This window comes from Etheostoma cragini, chromosome 15 (genome assembly GCF_013103735.1).
Source record: "Etheostoma cragini isolate CJK2018 chromosome 15, CSU_Ecrag_1.0, whole genome shotgun sequence".
Classification (NCBI taxonomy): Eukaryota; Metazoa; Chordata; class Actinopteri; order Perciformes; family Percidae; genus Etheostoma; species Etheostoma cragini.
Window position 1 is genome coordinate 19,113,628 of NC_048421.1, and position 23,523 is coordinate 19,137,150.

Here is a 23,523-nt window from a genome sequence, read left to right on the forward strand (position 1 = left end):
AGATAACAAGGGTTTAGTCCAATAACGTTTTTTTAATGGAGATGTAGTTCTGATTCCCGTATTGGTATTTGTGGTACAACAAAAACTAAGTGAAATGCATTAAACAATTTTATATTATAATTATGATTTATTTTGAAGACGGTGACCGAATAACCTCCATTTATTTCTTGGTGCTTTCCTTTCCAATACCGCTAACCAAACTTGCCACCGGGCGCTAGGCGAGTTATAATGCGAGTTCTAGTGATATTATGGCATCGAACCTCCTGAAAACGTGTGCCATATTTGTGTTTAATAACTTGTCGTTTGGCAGCAGCTTCCGAGTTCTCAATTAGTGAAATTAGAGTGCCAGACAATGCTATTCAGTTAGCCCGAGGTTGTTGCTAACTGGCTAGGGAAGTTAGCCAGTTAGCTAGCCATCCGCGGCGTCAGCTCGCTGGAGGCTGATTTCTTGTTTCGCGCATTTCAAGCATGTCCGCCGACCTGTGAAACTGTTTAACGGACAGATAAACGACAAGGTTAAATTGTAACTTCGCCCGTGTCAAATACAAATGACTGAAACTTCCATAGTCTGCTTTTAAAATGGAGAGTCATCAGTGTTTCGCCTAAGCGGTTGCTTTCCGCAAACGCTGCTCTTTTGTTTTGACAAAGGAAGAGGACCTGAGTTTATTTTTTTTTTTATTTTTTTTTTAAACAGTTCACATCAGGCGGTGGGATAGTTTCTCTGGCGGTTTTGTTTTGACAATGGCTCCACAGAAGCAGAGCTCCTCGGGTGGAAGCCACCCGGTGGGTTTTGGTTCTGGAGGAAAAGCCAACGGGTTATACCAGTCCTCCTCCTCCTCCTCCTCCTCCTCCGCGATGGCTGTAGCCAAGAAGCCCAACATGCAACTCATTCAAGCCGACCACGAGTTGTTCCTGCAGGCCTTCGAGAGTGAGTAGCTGCTCTGATCTACTTAAATATTTAAATATACCAGTGTTAAAGTTAAATGTAAGGTCACAGCGAGCTTTACCGGGGGCCGTGTGGATGATGAGATGGGGGGGGGGGGGGCACCACTGGTGGCAGAAGTATTTAGAGCCTTGAATGAAGTAAATGTACTAATACCACACTGAAAATACTCTACTACGAGTAAAAATTCAAAACCTCATGTAAAAGTATTCTTAGGGAAATGTACTTTAAAAATTATCGAGAGAAAAACTATTCATTGTGCAGGAAGATGTTCCCTGTCAGTGTTTTACTATTATATATGATATTCTTGGATTCATTAATACAGCAGTAACATTACCATTACTGCTGCATTAATGAGAATGTTACATTTTATTGACTGTTGTGGTTGTTTAAGGTTGTGCTAATTTCAGATAGTACTGCTCAGAAAGACTTGAGTTTATAAATCAGAAACATTCAAAATCTAAAATCTAATCTATAAAAAAAGTACACTTTCTACCTCTGAAATGTCGGGGAGTAAAAATATAAAGTTGCATGAAATGGTAGTAAGTTAAAGTTTCTTGAATTTTCACTTGTACAGTACAGTACTTGAGTAAATGTGTGTGTGTGTGTAGCCTACCTTGTTACATTCCCCCACTGTCAATTACTGTTGCAGTGTTCATACTTTCTTTTTGTCACAACTTGTTCCAGTTGCAGGTGGTTTGCATATTTAAATCAAGGGGAACTCAATTCATTCAGTATTCCTAACATTGCTGCCACAAGGGATGGTTTTTGGTTAATCTACCAATTCATCTATGATCAATTATACAGTTTAGAAAATGTCTAAAGAACATGAAAACAAGGCTACCTTCAGGTCTTCAGAAATCTTCTTTGGTCTGACAAACTCTCAAAAGTAAAAACAAAACAAAAAATGAAGCAGAGAAAAGCAGGCAGGTCCTCCTTAAGAGGCATGTTTGGTATTTTTACTTGGTAAAATGGGTTGCACGATAACGTTTAATAACATTTTCATTCCTTACTTGAATGATTGTTTCAGCACTAAGTGTACTAAGCTTATGTGTTTTTTTTTGTTTGGCTTGACACTTGTCAAGATTCCAAATCTTTATACAAACAGTGAATATCCCACACAGTCACGTGCTGATGATGTCATTATGTGTTTGTTTGCAGAGCCTACCCAAATCTACAGGTTCCTTCGCACCAGGAACTTGATCGCTGTGAGTATTGTAAAAAATAGTCACATAATGAACTTGGCCTTTTGAGAGAAGAGGAAATGTTCCTTTACCTCTTGGCAGGTTGAAGTAGAATTGCAGCATTTCATGTTATGTTTTTACATCTTTTTTAATTTTTTATCCCATTTCAGCCTATATTCTTGCACAGGACACTCACCTACATGTCCCACAGAAACTCAAGGAATAATGTCAAAAGGTAAGAATCCACTACTTCCCAAGTTGTTGTGATACAGAACATCAACGTTTCCTAAGAAGAGTGTTCAAAGAAAGCTTCCTTCAGGCTTAACGGATCAGCCGTTTTGGGATTATCTTGTCTCTTTTCCTTGTGGCTTTGTTTCTTTCAGTTTTAGGTTTCAAAAACTTTATGTTGAACGGGAAACTTGGTGTCAAATTGTTTGCCTCTAAAAAAAAAAAAAAAAAAAAAAAGTAGGTCAAGTGTTATCTTGAGAGAAAGTTAACTGACACGTTGGCTGCTGTAGGTGGCGGCTGACTGGATCAGTGAAAGCTCAGATAGGAGAGATGTTTCAGTTAGGCTGATTTGCATACAGGCAGGGGGGGGGGGGAATTACGGACTTGTCTGGTGTTATCGCATTGATTTAGTGTTGAACCGCAGGTTATGCAAGGGTTATGTGTTAAAACTCTTTGGATGCGTAATTGTATGAAACCTGTAACCACTTTTTAATCAGCCGCTATTCTAGTAACACCAAGTAGGTGCGAGTTGAGTATTGGGTGATAATTAGTTTTTCATGAGCCACTAGACTGTGTCTGTGTCTAGCCTTGGTAGTTATTATTTGGATGTATTAATTGAAATGGAATTGGTATGGAATTGCTGCCAAAACTAAAGTATCTTATTGATGTACATTGACACAGTGCCAATGAATCGGTGACAGTTGTTAACCAGCAGTTAAAACAATCAATTAACATACTTTTTTATTTTTTTATTTAACCTTGATTTAGCCAGGTTATCCTCATTGAGATATAAAATCTCTTTTTCAAGAGAGACCTGGCCAAGATAAGTACTGTAGGTATTTAGCAATGCTTTGTTTATTTTGTTCTAAAACTAGACATTCTTACACTGTTAAACTGAGCTGAAAGTTAAAGATGTGTGCAATTGTCCTTTCTTTATTCTCCATTAGTAGTGTCGATTTTTGTTGTTGTAGTTTTTAAATAAATTAACTTAGAAAGAAAGGAAAAAGACATGCTGCAGCACCTGTTTTCAAATTTCATTCATGATAAATGTATTTGAAACACTATCTGCCTCTCTCTGTTACAATCAACGCGAGAATAGCTTAGTTTTTTTTTTTGCAGTCCTTATTAGGACATGCACTATCAGACGGGTACTTTCCCTCCTTTGAGGAAAAGTAACTTCTTGCTTAGTACTTGGCGAGCTGGTCGGGGACTAAAAGCGGCAGCTGTTAGAACGCGTTATTCCTGATTTGAAGTGGAGTTAGTGAAGCAGGCGACGTGTCTGCTGCAGCTGGGCTCAGTTTCCCTTTCCGCTGCTGCACTCCTGCACGCTTCAGCCACATGAGACGCTACTGGTGATTTGAGATGAATGAGCTCCACACAGGGACCCTCCACAGTTATTAACTGAGCGGGAATGAAAAAAAGGTTATTATAATTTGATCCCAAACTAGTAATCAAAGTGGTTTAGTGTTCAGCATTTCATGCAAAGCTGGTAATGTGTGTCCAGACAAGTTGTCAGTGTCTTTAAAAGGCTGTGTGAACTATACTGGCTCAATCAAAATGTCTGAGCAGTTTCTCTCTTATGTTGCCTTTTTTTAGAGTTTTTTTTTTCAAAAGGGACCCATAGCCTCCCCCGACTGCTGGATCCCAAGTCTGTATGTTTAAGCCAATTAAAGTAAAAGGCAGCCAGCCGTCAGCCAGCGTGTCCGGTAGCAATCATTTTCTCCTGGAGAACAGTGAAATAATGGCGGTCACGTTGCAGAGCAGTGCACTAAGAATGAGAGCGTGCACATATTTGGTCGATGCAGTGTGTTGCTGGATGTTAAAGCGGACCCTGCAGATTTTATTTTTCCTGCACTTTTTAACGCAGTGCAAATATATCAATCGGAACACGACCTAAAGCTGTAAAGGTGCTTTCTTGTATTCTGTACTACCCTGCACAGCCTCGCAGGTGTTTTCAGTTACTCGGGCTCATTAGACTGCAGTGTAGCAGTGAAGTTGCACGGAAGTGGGAATTCATTTCAGCTCCATAAACTCTGTGTGCTAATGGGCATGCTTCAGAAATAACCACTGACATATGGCCAATTTGAGCCAGGTGGGCACGCTTTCCATTTAAATTCCAGTTCACAAAATGGCACATGGCGCTCATCAGCATCTACTGTACCAACAGCATCTTAAAACAATAACACATAACTCACAGGGGTTGTTGTGGTTGAATCCAAATGGAAAATATTCTGTATCATCTCTGCCAACACTTACACAAAGCTGTAAAATAAAAAAAAAGATTAAAGTTTGCCTCAGTGGTTTCACTCAGCTGATGATGATTAAAACGTACCTGCTGGAATTCAAATAGCCCCCCCCCCCATCATCTCAAACCCTTCACCATACCTGGAGATTGGCATGGTGTTATTTCAGTTAGACTAATAGCTGGTCTGATTTGTATTTACAGATGATCTTATGGAAAGTTCCCCATATCAATCTCTAGGTATGGTGAAGGGTTTGTGATGATGGGTGGGGGGGTTATTTTAATTCCAAAGGCCAATGGGACTTTATCAGGATGCATAGTATGCTGATCCATGAAATAACTGGCCTTTTAATAGTAAACATCTGTCTGCCTCTATGGGAATATTTAACATAGGGGGGTGTATCCTTATGCCCCCTGTATTTTAAAGAAGAACATTTATTTTTTTTAAAGAAAAGTGCTGTCCTTAAAGATAGGATTTGTTAAAGCATTAAGCTCAATTTACAAAAGATGTTTTTAAATTTTTTTATTCAACTTAAGCAGGGTTTTTTATAGTCATGAGCAGCACTTTAAGTCTATGGCTGTGTCCGTAAAATACTGTAAATGCCGCACAACGTGTCAACCTTTACAGACCGCCTGGTATGTTTTACAGGTGACTGTCATGTCTGATGGCCTTTCACTTTTTTAAGGATTTGTTTATGTTTGCAGTTTATTAAAACAGAATTCTACAAATTTCAAGCTATACAGCATAACGTTATCTCATTAAACCTGGACAGAAAGTCTTCGCCTGTATTTTCGATAATCATGTTGTTCTGATACCCTTTACAACTAATATAATTATAATGGCATGATAACGCAGGTACACCTTTACGAAGATCAATCTTTTATTTCTAAAGAATGTTTGTTTAACACGGGAACTGGAAGACATTTTAAATATCCACTAAACCAAAAACATTAAATATAATGGAAACATTTTCCAGCCGCAAAAAATTCCATTAAAAAAAAAAAGATCAAGCTCATTTTCACTTATCATGCGGTTGACTAATTTATTTCATATCGCCTGTGTAGTGATGCGGTCTGCCTGTAGGCCAGTGTTGTGTGTGTGTGTGTGTGCGTGTGTTGCTGTTGCTGACCTCTGCTGTTTTCTCTGCACAGGAAAAGCTCCAAGGTTGACAATCTGTTGTTCAAAGTGGAGAAGATGCGAGGCGAACAGGAGACTCACAGGTAAACGCTCCACAGAGACTGAATGCTTGACGTTTGTCTGCGCTGTTGTTGGTATTTATTTACAAAAGGCTTTCAGAGTCTTCCTCGTTGGTTTCTAAAGGATTCCTGCCATGATCTAACACAACAAGCGATGTTAACCCTTGTGTTGTCTTCCCGTTGACCAGGAAATTTGTAAACTTGTGCATTCACTTGAATGACAGCTAGATTCTACTCATGAAAACGACTATTAGGACAGAGGTATAGTTAGGATAACTCGTATCAGCAGGGACGTGCCGCTATCAGTCACCTTGTTTTACTATACATGCTTATATTCTACGCATTGCTTGGTTTTACAAACCGCACAAGCACACACGGTTTCACTACAATGTCCCAAATTCCTGCCTAATGCAACATCCTGACAAGACCAGCCCTGCTTTAAGACATTCTAACCACGGGATTGCACATCCTGGAGACATATCATTGAATGGCCAGGATGGCCAGAAAGGGGGATGGCCAGTCCTCGCCTTTACTTTGAAAAGTTTGCCAACTGTTTTTTGGGAGAACAGTGTCACAGCTTTTTGTCAATCCAGTTTATTTGTCTCTTTAAACATCACCTGTAAGAAAATTCTTTGTTTTTTTTTGTCTCCGAAGCTTGGCCTCTAATTTGCAGCTCACATTTACTGGCTTCTTTCATAAAGCTGGTAAGTTTGTCCTTCTCAGCTGTCGTCATTTGCCGTTTGTTTATTTATTTATTTATTGGATCTAGTCCTTCCTCTGATTCAGTGTAACTAAAGGAAGTGTTTGTGTCCTCAGGAAAGCCATCTCAGGACAGTGAGAATGAGCAGAACTCTGTATCTCTGGAGGTGCTGCTGGTCAAAGTCTGTCACAAGAAGAGGAAGGTGTGTGTGATGATAATAGGATAAGGATCTCAATGCTGCCAATGTTTCCCCCCCCCCCCCCCGCCGCCGATTAAAATCCAAGTGTTAATGGAATGCATGTGAAAAGTCTTTTCCTGCCTCTGTGTCCAGGATGTGAGCTGTCCAGTGAAGCAGGTCCCCACAGGGAAGAAGCAGGTTCCTCTGAACCCCGACACCAGCGCCGGAGTCTCGGCCAAGCCGGGCTCCTTCCCCTCACTGCTGGTTCCCAGCAGCGAGTTTGAACCCAGCAACTCTCACATGGTCAAGTCCTACTCGCTGCTCTTCAGAGTGTCGAGGCCCGGATACCCCCGGACTCAGGCCAACGGCCTGGCCAACGGAGAGTATCACAACAGCAGAGGTGAGCAGAGACTATTTATTCATTCATACATTAATGGTCAGGTGTTTATTTTTTTATTTTTTTAATTCATATATAAAGGATTCCTCTGGTTTATTTTAGCATGACTCACTCACTGACTCACTTGTTTTTGTAGTTTTGGCCATCCTTTCCGATCAGTAATGACAAAATGTACTCACCCTGTTAGTTAGTTTGGGGAACGTAGTGACATCACTTCTGATGGAATTTAAACCAACCTCCCATTTATCTGGATGAGAAAACAAAAAGGTCAACGGTCAAAATGATTACCCAGACATCCATCATAGTTTACAGGCCGACTTCCGGCTCCAACTTTGGGTTTCATTCTGTTTCCAGCTGGCAAATTAACACGTTTGATTCCAACATTTTATTGCAGACTAATGTACAATACATTCAGGTAAGGTAAGTAGACTGCTGTGTCTACTCTAGATCCAACATCTGTTGCATGACCGTCCACCCTGGAAGAGAGATCCCTTCCTTAAATTTCTCCACTTTATCTCGTTCAAGGATTTGTGATTAGATGTATCCATTTGACATAAACTCCGTAACGATTGAGGGGAAAGCTTTTGGCTCTTAATGCTTGTCTGCTGCGTGGCGGCTGTACTCAAAGACTCGAAATATCATTCTCTAAAGCCATTCTCCGACCCTGAGTGGACTGTTTGTTTTCATAGTCCAAAAAGACCAACAGTGTGGCGACTGTCAGGAGAATCTCCTAGTTAAAATGTCATCAATATTTTAAGCGGTAAGCCAGCAATTAACTTGGTGAGTACAGGGTTATCATAACTGATAGAAATGGATGCCAAAACATGTCTTCTTTTTTTTCTTTTTAATCTCGTGTGGTAGAGGAGTGCTACATGTCTTCATGTGTCTGTCTCAGAATTTACAGAGGAAGTGGTAAACAGGAAGAGGAGGAGCTCCTGTCTCAGGGAGGAGGGAGAAACCACATTTGTTGCTCAGATGACTGTCTTTGATAAAAACAGGTAGCTCACACACACACACACACACACACACACACACACACACACAAACTCAGTCACCTTTCTGACACACAGGAAAGTGTTTGTTCTAAACAAAATGTTGTTGTGCGCAGGCGTCTGCAGTTGCTTGATGGGGAGTATGAGGTGTCTATGCAAGAGATGGAGGAGTGTCCCGTGACTAAGAAGAGGGCAACCTGGGAGACCATCCTGGACGGCAAGGTGTGTGTTAGAGAGAGACTTGGCAAAGGTATTTCCACACAGAGTATAAATGTCATGCAGGTAGTCAAATCCTCACTTCTTGGCAGCCCGGACAGCTCAGTTGGGCGAGTGGGGCGCCCATATATAGAGGATTACTCCTCAACGCAGCGGGCCTGGGTTTGACTCCGCCCTGCGGCCCTTTGGTGCATGGCTTTCCCCCCCTCTGTCCCCTTTCATTTAGTCAGCTGTCCTGTCCTGTCGACATCTTAAGTAAATGATCTGAGTCACAGTGAACCAATCAATTGTATTTCAAATTAAATTATGTAATAACACACAGATGTTTGTATTAGATAGGACACACAGTAATACACAGTGGCTTGACTAACACCCATGCTAACTTTGATTTAAAAAGAGGAATAAAAGAAATTGGACTTAAAATAACCCCCCTATCATCACATACCCTGCACCATACCTGTAGATAGGCATGGGGAACTGTTCATAAGATCATCTCTCAAAGCATAACTAACTAACTAACGTGTGTGTGTGTGTGTGTGCGCGCGCCTGCCTCTGTGGGAATTTCACATAGGGGTGTGTATACTTATGTCCCCTGTATCTTAAGGAAGAACATTTATTTATTTACAATACATTATTCGTTCTTAAATAAAATTAGTGTCCTTAAAGGTTGGATTTCCCCAAACGTTTTGAACTAAGGCATTAAAATCAATTTCTAAAGATTTTGTTTGTATTCCTCTTTTTAATTAACTTTAGCATGGGTGTGTAAACTTCTTCAAGCCACTGTAGTTATGTTATTATTACGGTCTGAATGCCATGGCGAGAACATTACTCACCCCCATCTGGTGTCAGCTCACTGTCAGTTGACCGTTGTGGATTCATGGGACAAAAAAAACAAAAAAAAACAGCAATCCATTAACAAAGACTGTAAAACTATTTGTTTCATATCTGTGCCAGTCTGCTTAATGGTCATGTAAAGAATAAGTGATCTTTAAGCTAGCGTGTTTCAAAGATCTGCTCTCTTTTTGTAGCGTTTGCCTCCGTTTGAGAGTTTCTCTCAGGGTCCCACCCTGCAGTTCACCCTGCGCTGGACCAGCGGCGACTCCGACCTCTCCACTGCACCCGTGGCTAAACCTCTGGCCACCCGCAACTCTGAGACCAACCAGGAGCCCCGGCCCGGCTCCCTGAGAGCCACACACACTCTGGGTGAGTGTGAAACCGCAACACAGACACTTAGATTTTATAGCAAGCAATCTGTCAGTGCTGCAACTGTTAATTTGCTTTATTGAAAACCAGTAAAGGTGTATTTCTCATCCGTGCTGCAGCTGTCAAAGAATCCGTAAATGCCGACGTGCAAACCAGAAGAGAACTGATCTCAGCTGAGCCCCGGCAGAAGCTACGCATCTTCTACCAGGTCCGTCTCGCCTTCACCTGCCACAATCTGTACATCAACTGCAGTTCACCACAAATTAGGTTTGAAGGCGTCATGAACATTCAGGCTAATTGATCATCTGTACCAACAATTTCATGATGTACATCTAATTATTTAGCCACTCATGGACTTTTTGTCAGGAGTTTCCTTCCAATCCCATCAGGCTACAGCGTTATGTCACAAGGCCTGAATCATGTTGATGTTGTAGGATTCTGAAAGTTAAAAGGTCCCGTTACGCTCGAAATAAGCTACCCTGAACGTCGTATCCTGACCACATACAAGGGTGTGAGACAGAAAAATTCTTCAAATATGGGGTCAACAATGCACTTTTTAGAAAATCCTTTGATTGCATTCATAATGTTGCATTCAATCTCGACGATCCTGTTGTCACAAGAGGCAAACACTGACGGCGAGCTTCATTCGGCCTCAGCTCCATCCTAGCTCCACCTCTTTGCCCATTTTGGATAGGCCGACATCCACTCGGAGCTTCCTTCTGGCTCTTCAGAAACCAATTGGTGCCGTCCCGGAGACTACATCCGTATATTAAACCATGAGAGAGACGCGTGCAGCAGTTAGTCTGACGCAGACTGAGGCCTGTAGATAGAAGATGGACCTAAAGCCCCACCGACGATCCCTTCATGTTTTTGCCTCTGTCATGCTCACTCGCTGTTTCTCTGTCCAGTTCCAGTACAACAACAACACGCGGCAGCAGACGGAGGCCAGAGACGACCTCCACTGTCCCTGGTGTACCCTCAACTGCAGGAAGCTCTACAGTCTGATCAAACACCTCAAACTCTCTCACTCCCGCTTCATCTTCAACTACGCGGTGAGACAGACTCACATGGTTTCAAAGAAGTAAAACGTTCAAAAATATGGGTATAATCGAGATAAAAATGTTCAAGTAAAGTTTATTTTAAAGTAAAAAAAAAAAATTCCACCACGATAAGATAGGATTAGAGACATAGTGGCTAAAGCATAGGAACTAGAAAAATGTTAGACTCATAGATGAAAACTTTTTAAGATGTGAATTTAAGAGATTGTTACCAGAACTCCTGAGGGACTTGAGCCGTCATCGTCGTCAAAATGTTGTTGCTGTCCGTTTTACTCACGCCTCCCTCTCCTGATCTCCGGCAGCACCATCCTAAAGGGGCGAAGATCGAGGTCTCCATCAACGAGTGTTATGATGGCTCGTATGCAGGAAACCCTCAGGACATCCACAGCCAGCCGGGCTTCGCCTTCAGCAGGAACGGCCCGGTCAAGAGGACCTCGGTCACCCACATTGTCGTCTGCAGGTAATTTATTCCCTTTTTTATTATTTAGCTTCTCTACAGCCTTTTAAACTGAGGATAGTGTGAATACTGTGTGTGTGTATATATGTATGGATATCTCTTTTTTCTTCTTTTTTTTTTTTTTAACTCAAATTTTCTATCCAGACCCAAGAGGTCAAAGCCGAGCCTGTCTGAGTTCCTGGAGCCAGAGGACGGGGACCAGGAGCCGCCCATCATCAGCGGACACAACCGCCTGTACTTCCACAGCGACAGCTGCGTGCCGCTGCGGCCTCAGGAGATGGAGGTGGACAGCGAGGACGAGAGGGACCCCGACTGGCTCAAAGAGAAGACTGCCAAGGTTGGTTTACAGCTGATCTCGCATTGCCAGGACCTTCCTCCCCAGCGCTGCGGAGGAGGGACTGGCTAGTCCACACAGCATTCCGGGATAGGAGAAAAACGTGCTCTGGTTTATTGGCATTTCTTTAAACTAATGCAAATTTTCTGGGGTGGACAGAGCCACGGTGCCGCTGCAAAATAGCCTCGGGACAAAACTTGTTTGGTTCGAACATATGTACATTTAAAAGTAGTTTTAGAAAACTCTGATTGGACAAATAGGCTAGCCAGCTGTCTGGATTTACCCTGCAGAGATCTGAGGAGCAGCTAACCCTAGTCCTCCGAAATCCACCGGAGGTTAGAACGCCAACACAAAGAAAGAGGAAGGGAACGGACATCGCGGCACCTGAACAATCCACTAAAAGAATCGGCTACTTAACTAGTTTACAGCTAAAGGAGCATTCCACTGGTTTTACACATGAGCTAATGTGTAATAATAAACTAATGTTGCCATTGTTGGGCATTCTAAAGCTGCGAATGTCTTTGTCTCTAAAGAAGTGTTTTTAAAAGACAAATACCTAGATAATCCTAAGGCATTCCTGCATAAATATTACCATTTTCTAGACTAAAATAAGATAAAAGCATCCTTCCTACATTCTTCTGTTCACCCATGCATGCCTTACAACCATCTATCCTACTGCCATACGCATCCATGCGTTCAGTCTTAGTAAAAAAAACATAACACTTTCATTTATCCATTCATAAATATACAGACATTTAGTTTAAAGAAATGTCCATTCATTCTTCCATTCATACTGATGTATACATTCAGTCACAGATAAACATTATAGAATTCATAGTCATACGTTCATCGCTGCTCAGTAGTGAGCTTGACTGCGAGAGGAACAAATGAGTGCTTATACCTGTTATATTTGCACAGAGGAACCGTGTACCTCTTCCCTAAAAACAAAACGTGAGAGTTATCGGACAGAATGCTCTTATCCCGTCTGATTGTAGCTGATTGAACAGCTCCTGCGGGTTGGGAGGTGCAGGTGTTCCCGTAGTTTTGCCTGCAGTCTGCATATACAAAAGATTTCCTCTCGGCCAGAACGTGAATACACCTTTTGCGCATCATGTTGAAAACACTGCATTGTGAACCGCCTTAGTTCACTATAGAAAGCTGAGTGTGTCCTGTCTGAAGTGTGACCGCTCTGCTCTCACCGCAGCAAATCGAGGACTTCACTGACGTCAACGAGGGGGAGAAGGAGATCATGAAGCTGTGGAACCTCCACGTCATGAAGCACGGGTGCGTATGAAGCGATCCGCAGTCCCGTGTCGGATCCACTCATCAGACCCTTTTTAGATTTTCCCTGTGAGACACAGAGCAGACTGTGTGCTGAGGAAAAATATCCGGACACAGTGAGTTAACAGCTGTTGTTTACCAGCTTCTGACCCCAAATAGAGAAGGTCTGGATTCGCAAGGAACCTGATCTTTGTCTGAACACAGACACCAGCTGCAGGAAGCACATTTCAGCAGTTTGGGAATTAGCGTTAATTAGCTCCAGCTGATCAAATGTGTCTGCCTCAGGCCATCCATGGCTTATTTAAACCTGGCCTAATTTCTTTTAAATAATATACAACCGCCTGTCCTCGACCGGCCCATTCAGATGCAGCCAGGGCGGTGTATTAATACTGGATTGTTTTTTTTTTTAGAACGTACACAGAAAATAAAGAGCTTATGTGATGGAATTTGACGCAAAGTGTGTTGGTTTAACGTCACTTACTATACCCTTTAACTCTTCTGCCCCCCTTATAGTTTCATAGCGGACAACCAGATGAACGAGTCCTGCCTGCTGTTTGCCGATCACCACGGCGTCCACATCGTCAAGAACGACCTCGGTCGCAACTTCCTGCTGCACCTGATCAGCATGCACGACTTCAACCTGGTGAGCACGCAGACCATCGACCAGGCCATGGCCCGCCTCCGCCTCCTGCAGAGCCAGGGCGCTCACAGGGACAAAGAGGTAGAGGAGGAGGAGGAAGAGGAGGAGGACTGGGAGACGGCCGTGGAGTCCCAGCCGGAGCTGGACCCAGATCCCGATCTCGACCCGTCCGAGTACACGCCCTGCGAGGACGGGGCTGCCAGCGGCTGCGCGGAGAAAGGAAGCCAGCAGCAGGAGGAGGAGGAGGAGGAGGCGGGTGCAGGGGCCGAGGCAATAAAGCCCAGCGCCGGGACTGTCTCCGGCTCTGGATCGGTTTTAAACTGAATTTAAACTTCTATTACAGCAAAGACCCCCCCACAAACAGGACAACAAATCTAGAAAACAGGCGATAGACAAACAGGTGTTAAAACACACACACAGGTTACTGCAGGGATTCCGTTTTATAGGGCACACAAGATGGAGTTTACATCGACGAGATGCTTCAGGGGAGTTTATCATTTCATGACTTGGGGAAAGTTGAAGCTCAGAATCTTCGTTATTTTTCTTATTCTACGCCTTGTGTCCGGACAGATGCAGTAGATGTGACCGCTCCGTCAGCCCGTACATCCTCTCCTCTCCTCTCCATCCCGTGGAGCAAGCACAGAACCAACTCAGCCTTCGGTGTGGGTTCGTTTCAACGGTTTTCCATTCATTTCTGTGCTTGCTCCGTCGTTGGTAAACACAATTCAAAGGGGTCTTCCCCCCCCCCCCCCCCCCTCGGTGTGAAACACCAATCAGTGACCTTTCTGCCACACTCGGCTCCACCAAAGTTTTTTTCTTCTTTTTTTTCTACGGAATGTGTTCATATGCACATAAGTGATCAAGTCTCTTGGTGTCTAGTCAGGTCTCTGGGTGTCTCAAAGTGTCCAGGACTCCTGTCAGTTCTCCGGCTGTCTAATCTGGCTTCTTATTAGGTCTTCAGGTCTCTAATAAGGTCTCGGGGTTTCTGATCAAATGTCCAGATGTCTCATAATGTCTCCATCTCCACATCTCTGGCCTTCTCCATCTGATCGCCATATATTCTCCATCAGTACAGTATATATTGATATTTATTATATATATATTTTTCTTCTGTTCTCGGGTGGAATACAAACCCGCTCCGACAGCCGGGGATCAGAGTCCTGGATCAGTTGCGTACTCGCAGTGTGCAGTTTCTACTACTGGTGCTAGATCTTTGTATTCCTCTGAAACTCTCCGTGGTCTCGGGTGCTTTCTTACAGCGACCTCCACTGCCAGCACTCACAAACAGCAAGATGCATTCTTGCTAAATATATGCCGTTGATATATTTCCCCCGAACGGACTTGTTTTCCTCCAGTGCTCCTCCTCATGCAGCTCGGCCCTGCTGAAAACAGACAGACACTAAACCGTGTCCCACTTCATGGTCCGCCTCCCTTTACAAATCCATAATTCAAGGCAAACTGTTGCTGGGTCGGCGATGGGTGGTCCTTTATGTGCAGATCGTCTAATTTGGGAAGAAGATGCAGGTTAAGACCTCCCAATTTTGGATTAGTCAATGGACAGAGAATGAATTGTCTAAACAGTTGCTGATGAGACTTTTGGACGTTGAATCCAGATGCTGGTTCCAGTTTCTTGAATGAGAAGTCGCTGGTTTAAAGTTTTTTTGACTGTTCACACACAAGGGCTCCGGGAACTGCAGGTCTACGTTTCCCCTCAAATTACCATCTTAAGTTATTAATTGACAGAATGGTGATTACCAAACCATCACCTCCAGAGGAGGAAGAGCCTGGAACAGCACGTAGCTGAAGCCATCACCCGGAGCTGAAGCTGAACAAGTTGGCCGTTATTTTTTTCTGTCATTTCTCAGCTGGTGTGTGGTTTATTTTTCCTCCTGCCGTAATGTACAAGACTCTGTGAAACTGTAATAAATTAGCTCTGGGATGTGTTTGGAAGCCTGAACGCCACCCAGCAGGTTTGTCGTTTTTTTTTTTTTTTTTGACACACCAAAGGGGATGGATTTCCTGCACATATCTCCGCTCTTGTTTCTTGTCTCCTGTGAACATTTCCTTGCTTTTTGAAAAAAAGGAAAGGGAAAAAATATAGAATAAAAGATTTCTGCAAAGCCTCTGACCTGATTTTCACTGCCTTTAAAACAATCTCAACGTTACAGTGAGACAGAATCCTAATGTCCAGATGCTGCTTTCAGTTTCCCGCTCATACAGAACTGGCAGTGATGCTCCGATACAGGAACTGATGCAGAGACATTGAGGTTTCATCGGGGGTAGTAGGATGTGTATTTGTACCTTCTCGTATTGTGACCCTGATCTTTTAAAAGATATCTGGTTTGCAGTGGGTGTTCAGAGCCATCTGGATCACATGTGATAGTTCTGAGTGACGGAGCACTTTTTATTCTTGCATAAGCCCCCTGTAGAGGTTTTCTTTACGTTGTTCATTCACGTGAGACCAGCAGCATTTTGCACAAGATGAGTGGAGCCATGTCAAGAAAACAAGACTTTTCAACAACTATGTAAAAACCAGCTTGACGTTGTGAACTTTTAAGTTGAGTCAGAATGGTTTTCTATTAAAAGAACAATTTTGTACAATTATAGACCATTTCTTTCCTCGATATGAGTAGGCTTGGTGCCGATGATCGGTGTGACGGTAAACCACAATCACAATGTTGATGATAAATACCGTTTTATTTAAAATATCATGATCACGGTGGATTACCACGGTGTGGAAACCGGGGATGTTACTCAGCTAGCATAACTAGCAGAATGTTTGTGGTAGGGCACTCCAATTTTGACACAAAGTAACCTCATTTACTACAAAAAAGCTGTTTTTAACTTCGACTATATCACAGAATTCATTATTTGATGTCAAATGCAAGGAGTGCCATTGTTACAACCTACCCCACTGCCAGGGTATGTTGTAACACCACCTGGGTAAACTGTAACAGTAAGATTGAAGAACTAAAAACCGACTACACCACAAAATATGCATCTAGATAAGTTGATTGTGCATGTGCCAACACTAAAACATCTTCCTGGGCTTCACTAAGAACAAAAAGAACTCTTCACTGATTGTGAAATGAAGAACAATGTCAGTATGGTATGGATCCTAACCTATGAATTTTCTTAAAAAAAATATTCTGATAAAGCCTATGAATGTTACACATTAAAAAGGAAACCTTCGGTAGGTCAGAAGTACCGACGTTTGACAATTAGTTTAGCTAGTTCTATCATCATGGTGGTTTAAAATGAGCAAAGATGAAATGACTCACATTTTACATATGCACATACTCTCTTAACTGATATGTTACCTAATTCAAACTTCAACAGTATCAGAACTAATCAAACTGTAGACATGGTCCCAAAAACAACTTTTTTTACCTGAAAGTTGTTTTGGCTGTAAAATCTGCCCACTTCTTCACATGCAAAATCAGAGAGAGTGGTTACACAGCAACAGATCCCTGTCTGATCTGCTCCCTGTATGTGCTCCCTGTCTGATCTGCTCCCTGTATGTGCTCCCCGTCTGATCTGCTCCCTGTATGTGCTCCCCGTCTGATCTGCTCCCTGTATGTGCTCCCCGTCTGATCTGCTCCCTGTATGTGCTCCCCGTCTGATCTGCTCCCTGCATGTGCTCCCCGTCTGATCTGCTCCCTGCATGTGCTCCCCGTCTGATCTGCTCCCTGCATGTGCTCCCTGTCTAATCTGCTCCCTGTATGTGCACCCTGTCAGATCTGCTCCCTGTATATGCTCCCTGTCTGATCTGCTCCCTGCATGTGCTCCCTGTCTGATCTGCTCCCTGTATGTGCACCCTGTCTGATCTAATCCCTGTATGTGCTCCCTGTCTGATCTAATCCCTGTATGTGCTCCCTGTCTGATCTGCTCCCTGTATGTGCACCCTGTCTGATCTGCTCCCTGTATGTGCTCCCTGTTTGATCTAATCCCTGTATGTGCTCCCTGTCTGATCTAATCCCTGTATTTGTTGCAGAGCCGGCCACAGGGCAACCTCTCGGGAATTACGTCACGCAACAAAGTAGATCATACAGGGAGCAGATCAGACTGCCGAGCAGCATTGAACACAAAATGCTGAAGCGTAAGTGCAGCTTCACAGTTGAACTGCATAAAAAAACTTTCCATGTACCGTCCCGGTGGACCGTGTGCAAAGCTAGCACATATATATGTGTCATTGTCTAATAAGGTGCTGGAGATCTCAAAGCTAATATGGACACCTTGCGTTACTACATTGAAAAGGTTTTAAGAGATATTTAGTTGAAGCTGCAGTGTCCTCTTTTTTCTTTTTTGGAAATCCAAATATGATCACCCTATGTTACAACCATCCCCGGTCTGGGTCTCCCCTATTTAATCCTTCCCAGGCTCATCCGAGCCGGCTGAAGTTGCCGCGCAGGCGCACTGCATAGCCTGCAACATGTGTTTCTTGAAGTTGGAATCACAGCCAAAGGAGGAGATGACAGCGCTCAGGACATTTATCAACCCTTTTGATAGTGTTCTTACTCCAGATTCTAAGAGGACTAAGTCTGAAGGTTGGGCATATTTTGGTTATTATAAAAATGCTGAAGGACAGTTAGCAGCCAAAAAAAAGTTGCTTCTAAAGACATTGAACAAACTTTTAAAAAATACCACGGTAATACCTAAAACAGTGATCATTTTGAATAACAGTGAGGTTATTATGTTCATACTGTTACATCCTACATATGAAGTTTCACCACGTTAAGACAACACAACAGGTGATGAAATGTCACAGCAAGTTTTGATGCGAGTAGAACGGCTGCGCAGACGGATGAGGTTTTTCAAGTGTTGCGAAAGTTCTACTTCTTCAGCTAAATCAAATTTGGATCCGGTTGAAAACACATTGTCACAAAGCTGAAAACAGGGCTGCTTTTCTGACACCATAAAACATTTTAAAAACTTTCTCGATACATGGTTCTCACAGGACAGAAATGCTAGAAACGTAATGATCTTATAGAATATGATGCATTGCTGTAGATTAAACCAGCCAACAGTAAACAAAGGAGTTCCAACTAGCACCTTAAACTTCTATAGCAGTAAAATGCAACATGCACCTTAATATAGCAGTAATATTAACCCAGAAACATTAGATATAATAGGAAAACATTTTACTGCACATTAGGTTTTACTTGTAGTGGAGTATTTTTGGAGTACATTTCTTAAGAGTATTAATTTGGCATTTTTATGTCTTTATTGACATGACAGGTGAAGACATGAAGGGGGGGGGGGGGATGACGTGCAACAAAGGGCTGGAGGTCAGAGTCGAACCCCCAGCCCGCTGCTTTGAGGAGTAAACCTCCATATATGTGCGCCTGCTCCACCAACTGAGCTATCCGGGCGGTCTTTTTGGAGTACTTTCACTGAACTAAAGAATCTGAACATGTCTCCCATCACTGCAGTTTATAGATACAGAATACTTTAACCGAGAGCTGCATGTAGAAAATAATTGATATTGTCAAAAACTCTGCACAAATAGGCTTCAGTTAACATGATTTGACCTTTTATTGAACAAAATACCAAAGATGACAGCACTGGGAACAAATGCAATGCAGAGGTTTGTGCAGCAGATGTCCCTGTTTTTCCCGTCAAACAGGAAGAAGACACCGTTTTCTTATGTCCACTGCAGGGTTCAATGGTTTGAGGAAATCTGTACCATCAACTGGACCCACTCAGGGTTCTCCAAAAAGACAAAAACACTGACATCAGATCAGCCCAAAAACAGCCAACATCACTGCAGCGTCGGTCTGTTAGAGCTGAAGAAGAGGTGCTGTTGGGTTCACAGTCAACCACAAACATCCACTTGTAATTAGACACATTTGGAAATTTGCACAAAGAAAAAAACACCACGGAAAGACAGAAGGAGTCCTAGACCTTTTCTTTAGCGTTGCTTTCTTGATGTCGCTGCTTTTATCCACACTTTGTAAAAACTGAACCAGAAACACTGTTGACGTCATAAAGACATGAAGATTAGACCAGAGGTGGATTCACAAAAGAAAGATAGAAACAGATTTTTCAAATAACTGGTAACGTTGCAGCATCATTTATTTTTTTTTATTTTTCTTAAAGCCTTCACTCCACCAGAGCCAAAAGAAAATCACGTTAACAATGTCGTCACAAGGAACAGTTTGACATTTTGGGCAATAAGCTTATTTGATTTCCCATGACTGTGTGTTCATAAACTCGCATAGCCAGACATCTTTCTCCACCGTGAACCCGTCATAATGTTAGCCTGGTCCAACCAGACCTACATCTCAAGTGTTAACTTGTTTGAAGGCGGGTACTCTGTTGAAGTTTAAAACTATTGGATGTGCCCAGAGCCACTCTGGATCTGCCATAACCAATCGCTAACGTTTGGTCTTAACGTTGGATTAGCATCGCTAGCGATAGCCCTAGCTAACTACTTCACCACTAACTAAGCGAGCTGAAAATCTAAACTTTTCCGGAACCCTGCGGGAAGGAAGGCCACAACATCATGTCTACCAACAAAACTCAGCAAAGATCGTTCTTGCTCGGGCTTTAACTTCTGGATATTCAGTAGCGTTGCCACAACGGACCGAATAGCTTCGCTCGCATCTTCCTCCGCCGCCATTATGGAGCTACAACCCAAACTAGCGTACAACATCAATCCCGTTGTTGTTTTCAGCTACCCCCTCTGTTCGCTGATTGGACCGGTAAAGATTTGAGCAGAGAAAACCCGTGAATATATCTCACAAACGTAGACGGAGTAATGAAGGAAACAATTTGTCATTAACGTGCTGTGATGTGTTCGCGACCACTCACAAGTTGCCAGACCTTCTTCCACAGTGCTGTGGAGGAGGGTCCGGCTAGTCCACACAGCATTGTGGAATGGGAGAAAAATGTGCTCTGGTTTATTGATATTTCTTTAAACCAATCACAACCGTCTTGGGCGGCGCTAAGCACTGTGCAGAGAAACGGCGACTCTGCAAAATAGCCTCAGGAAGGAACTTGTTTGGGTGGAACATGTGTACATGCAAAAATAGTTTTAGTCGTACAACAGAGAACTCAGATTGGACAGATAGTCTAGCTAGCTGTCTGGATTTACCCTGCAGAGATCTGAGGAGCAGCTAACCCTAGTCCTCAGAAATCCACCGGAGTTGAGGGCCATACGCCGGCAGCACCTAAACAATCCCGGAAATGAAACTTGGGTGGATATAGACTAGCACCTGGGTGCATGACATCCCAAAATGTCAAACTATTCCTTATCATGAGACTTCATTGTTGAACAGGATCCTAAGCTGCAGTTCTCTGGAGGGAAACAGATGGCGATAACGTTTTAGCTTCACCAACTAGAACCGACACAGACAGTAATAAACCTTGGCATGCACTAAGAAATGATGAACTGAACCACAACGTGAGTTCAAACCCCCAGAACAAGAACCTCCTGTCTGATCTGAAGCTCCACGCTATCAAACCTTGTTTTTCAGTTTTCAAGTCAAACATCTTTAACAATATTTTATTTCAACACCATAACAGAAGAGAATAACTCAGGTCCTCACATTAATTACGTCTCTCTCAATTTAGCTTCTTTACAGCAGCCACATGCAGTAATGATGAGTCACACTGTGTAAACTACATGAGGTGGATTTAGTTCCTACAGATTAATTAAAGGTCCCATGGCATGAAGGTATCCCTTTAGGAGGTTTCTAACATTAAAATGAGTTCCCCCAGCCTGCCTATGGTCCCCAGGGGGCTAGAAATGGGTATCTTGCTCTGCCCTTGAGAAAATGAAAGCTCAGATGGGCTGATCTGGAATCTTGCTCCCAATGAGGTCATAAGGGGCAAGGTTACCTCCCCTTTCTTTGATTTGCGTGCCCACAGAATTTGGCCCACCCATGAGAGGGAGACATCATGGCTTTCAAATGAGGAATTGTGGCAGTTGGTCAAGGTCACACCCCCAGCCTCCACCTTGCGCCCCCCCCCCCCCCCCCCCCCCCCCCCCCCCCTACTCCTCAAAAGCTACAGAGCCAGACATGGCACATAATAAGGAAAGCTCATTGTGGGTCTGGCTCTAGTGGCTGTAATTCTGCACCAAGGCTGAATTTCAGGAAAGACACTTCCGATACAGCATTAGGGACCACTAAGGTCTATATAAAAGAGACTTCAGATACAGTATTAGGGACCACTGAGGTCTATATAAAAGAGACTTCAGATACAGTATTAGGGACCACTAAGGTCTATATAAAAGCATCCAAAGAGCACCATGTCATGGGACCTTTAACAACCATCAAATCATGCGTGCAGCTAGCATGCTCCCCAAACTCTCATCCTCCCACTACAACGGAAGGTTCAGTAAATACTGTTAGGATTGTTAATGCAACAGCAACAAAAGCTAAAATAGTAAAAAGTAACAGCTTGATTATTTTAAAGGTGACAGTTCTAACAAAAAGTTGATTTTGTTCAGCCTGCAGCTAAAAACTGTAAAGCTCAATAACAATGTCTCATTCCGATGATACTATTTGAAAAACATTTTAAACTTTTAAGCAGTTTGCGTTTATGGGAGGTAGTAAAAGATTGAATAACCTCCGCCAACGAGGCCATGGTTTTCAGTTTGATTTTGTCCGTTTGTCTGCAGGATTACGGACAAAATGAACTGGCGTGATTTTCATAAACCTGGGACTGTGGCAGAGCGCAGCATGGGACAGGGAAAGAACTGATCTTTTCGATCATTTTGGAGCAATTGTAAATAGTCTATACATGTGGTCATACAGTACAAATACAGTCCAATCACAGCTGAAAATAGGCCTCATCGTGTGTGAACAGAGGTGAGGACATTTATTCAGACCGACCTGCCCCCACTGCTAAAAAAAGAAATCCTAAAGGAAACGCTGAAAGAGACATTGCTTTTCAGTCTTTTAATAGTTTTTTACCCAGAGTTTTAGGGGCCAACAAGCAGCACAAAGTTGGTCCCAGCGAGCCAACGGGTTCTACTTTTTAACGTCTCTGTGCTATTTTTGGCCCCTGTGTTGGCTCCAGGCTTCCACTGAGCTATACAGTTTGTGCTGTTGTATGTACTGTGGTTCTCCGAACCTCTGAGAACTCAAGACAGACATCATTTGAAGAACTGTCCCTTTAAAACCTCTGATAAACAAGTTTAGAAGGCAAAGAAATATGAGACGAGGTGTGACTTTCACAGTGACGGGTTATTTTTAAGATACACAAGTAAAGTTTAAAAAAAAATAAAAGACTAGCAGGTTTAGCAAACTGTAACGTGTCTGTCATTCTTGATGCTCCGAGAAACAAACAAAACCTTATCTCGTATTCTCTTAAGGCCTCCTGGGAACAGCGTGTGGGTCCTGACAGGCTGTGGTTTTCATCTACAAACTAAAAGAAGACGATGCATGATCAACAGCCCACTGAAACTCTTCCCCACAGCGAGGGAAGATGCCACATAAAAAAGAAAAAGCAAAACAAAGCAAAGTTGTAAACAATGGCCAACCTTGGAAGAAGGCCAGATTATCAGACTAAAAGCCAAGAAGCTGTCCAAACACAAGTATTGTTTCTGCGACGTGGCTCCCTGAAGCCTGAAGAAGAGCTGGATCCTTGTTGGATGATGATTGGCCGGCTCACTTGTACAGCGGATCTAAAACACTGGCAGACTTTACAAAGAGTCTGAAACCATCAGGATCCATCCCATTTCCTCAGTGGCTATGTGACTTACAGACCATCATGTGTAGCTGCCATGGATGCTACTTTTGGGGGGGAGGGGGGGAGGGGCTGCAGCGTTACTAAAATGTTCCTAAGTTCCCCGTAAAATAATAATAATTCGATTTAGATTTCTTTACAGTGCACTCTGCATCACTCAATACAATGAATCAATCTTCCATCCTCATTCATCTGTGTGTCGGTGTGTAGCGTGTGTGTGTGTTTTATGCAGTTTTATGTTTTCTTCCGTGGGTGCTCACGGGCGCATGGCCCTTAAAAAAAAGAAATTTGTTAAAAAATGTTTGCATTTCAACCTTAGGAAATGGACAGCGGCCGAAACGACCGCACGCGCCCATTAACTCGATAGTAAAGCTGTAGAGTAAACATCTTTCAACTCAGAACCCTTCTGCCAAATACTGATGGAAATAAATGTAGCCTACCAGCAGTCTGGCACACGTGGGTGCTCGGTATTTTCCGTGGGTGCTCGGTATTTTCCGTGGGTGCTCGGTATTTTCCGTGGGTGCTCGGTATTTTCCGTGGCTTCTCGAGCTCCTTCGAGTGGTATTGGCGCCTATGG

General features: G+C 43.1%; 1 protein-coding gene across 2 annotated transcripts; it reads left to right on the plus strand.

Moving 5' to 3' along the window:
- Positions 1–168: 168 nt before the first annotated feature.
- LOC117957813 (polycomb protein suz12-B-like) lies at positions 169–15,856 on the plus strand. 2 transcript variants are annotated; one of them, XM_034893856.1, is made up of 16 exons: positions 169–928; positions 2,105–2,151; positions 2,298–2,362; positions 5,750–5,818; positions 6,449–6,498; positions 6,611–6,696; positions 6,826–7,072; positions 7,965–8,067; positions 8,178–8,283; positions 9,306–9,480; positions 9,600–9,688; positions 10,389–10,532; positions 10,841–10,998; positions 11,140–11,332; positions 12,534–12,613; positions 13,124–15,856. In XM_034893856.1, exons 1-16 carry the CDS (start codon positions 742–744, stop codon positions 13,572–13,574), a joined length of 2,250 nt encoding a protein of 749 aa, XP_034749747.1. In that variant the 5' UTR covers positions 169–741; the 3' UTR covers positions 13,575–15,856. The 2 variants fall into 2 exon arrangements, with proteins under 2 accessions (XP_034749747.1, XP_034749749.1); XM_034893858.1 differs by lacking the exon at positions 5,750–5,818.
- Positions 15,857–23,523: the final 7,667 nt, after the last annotated feature.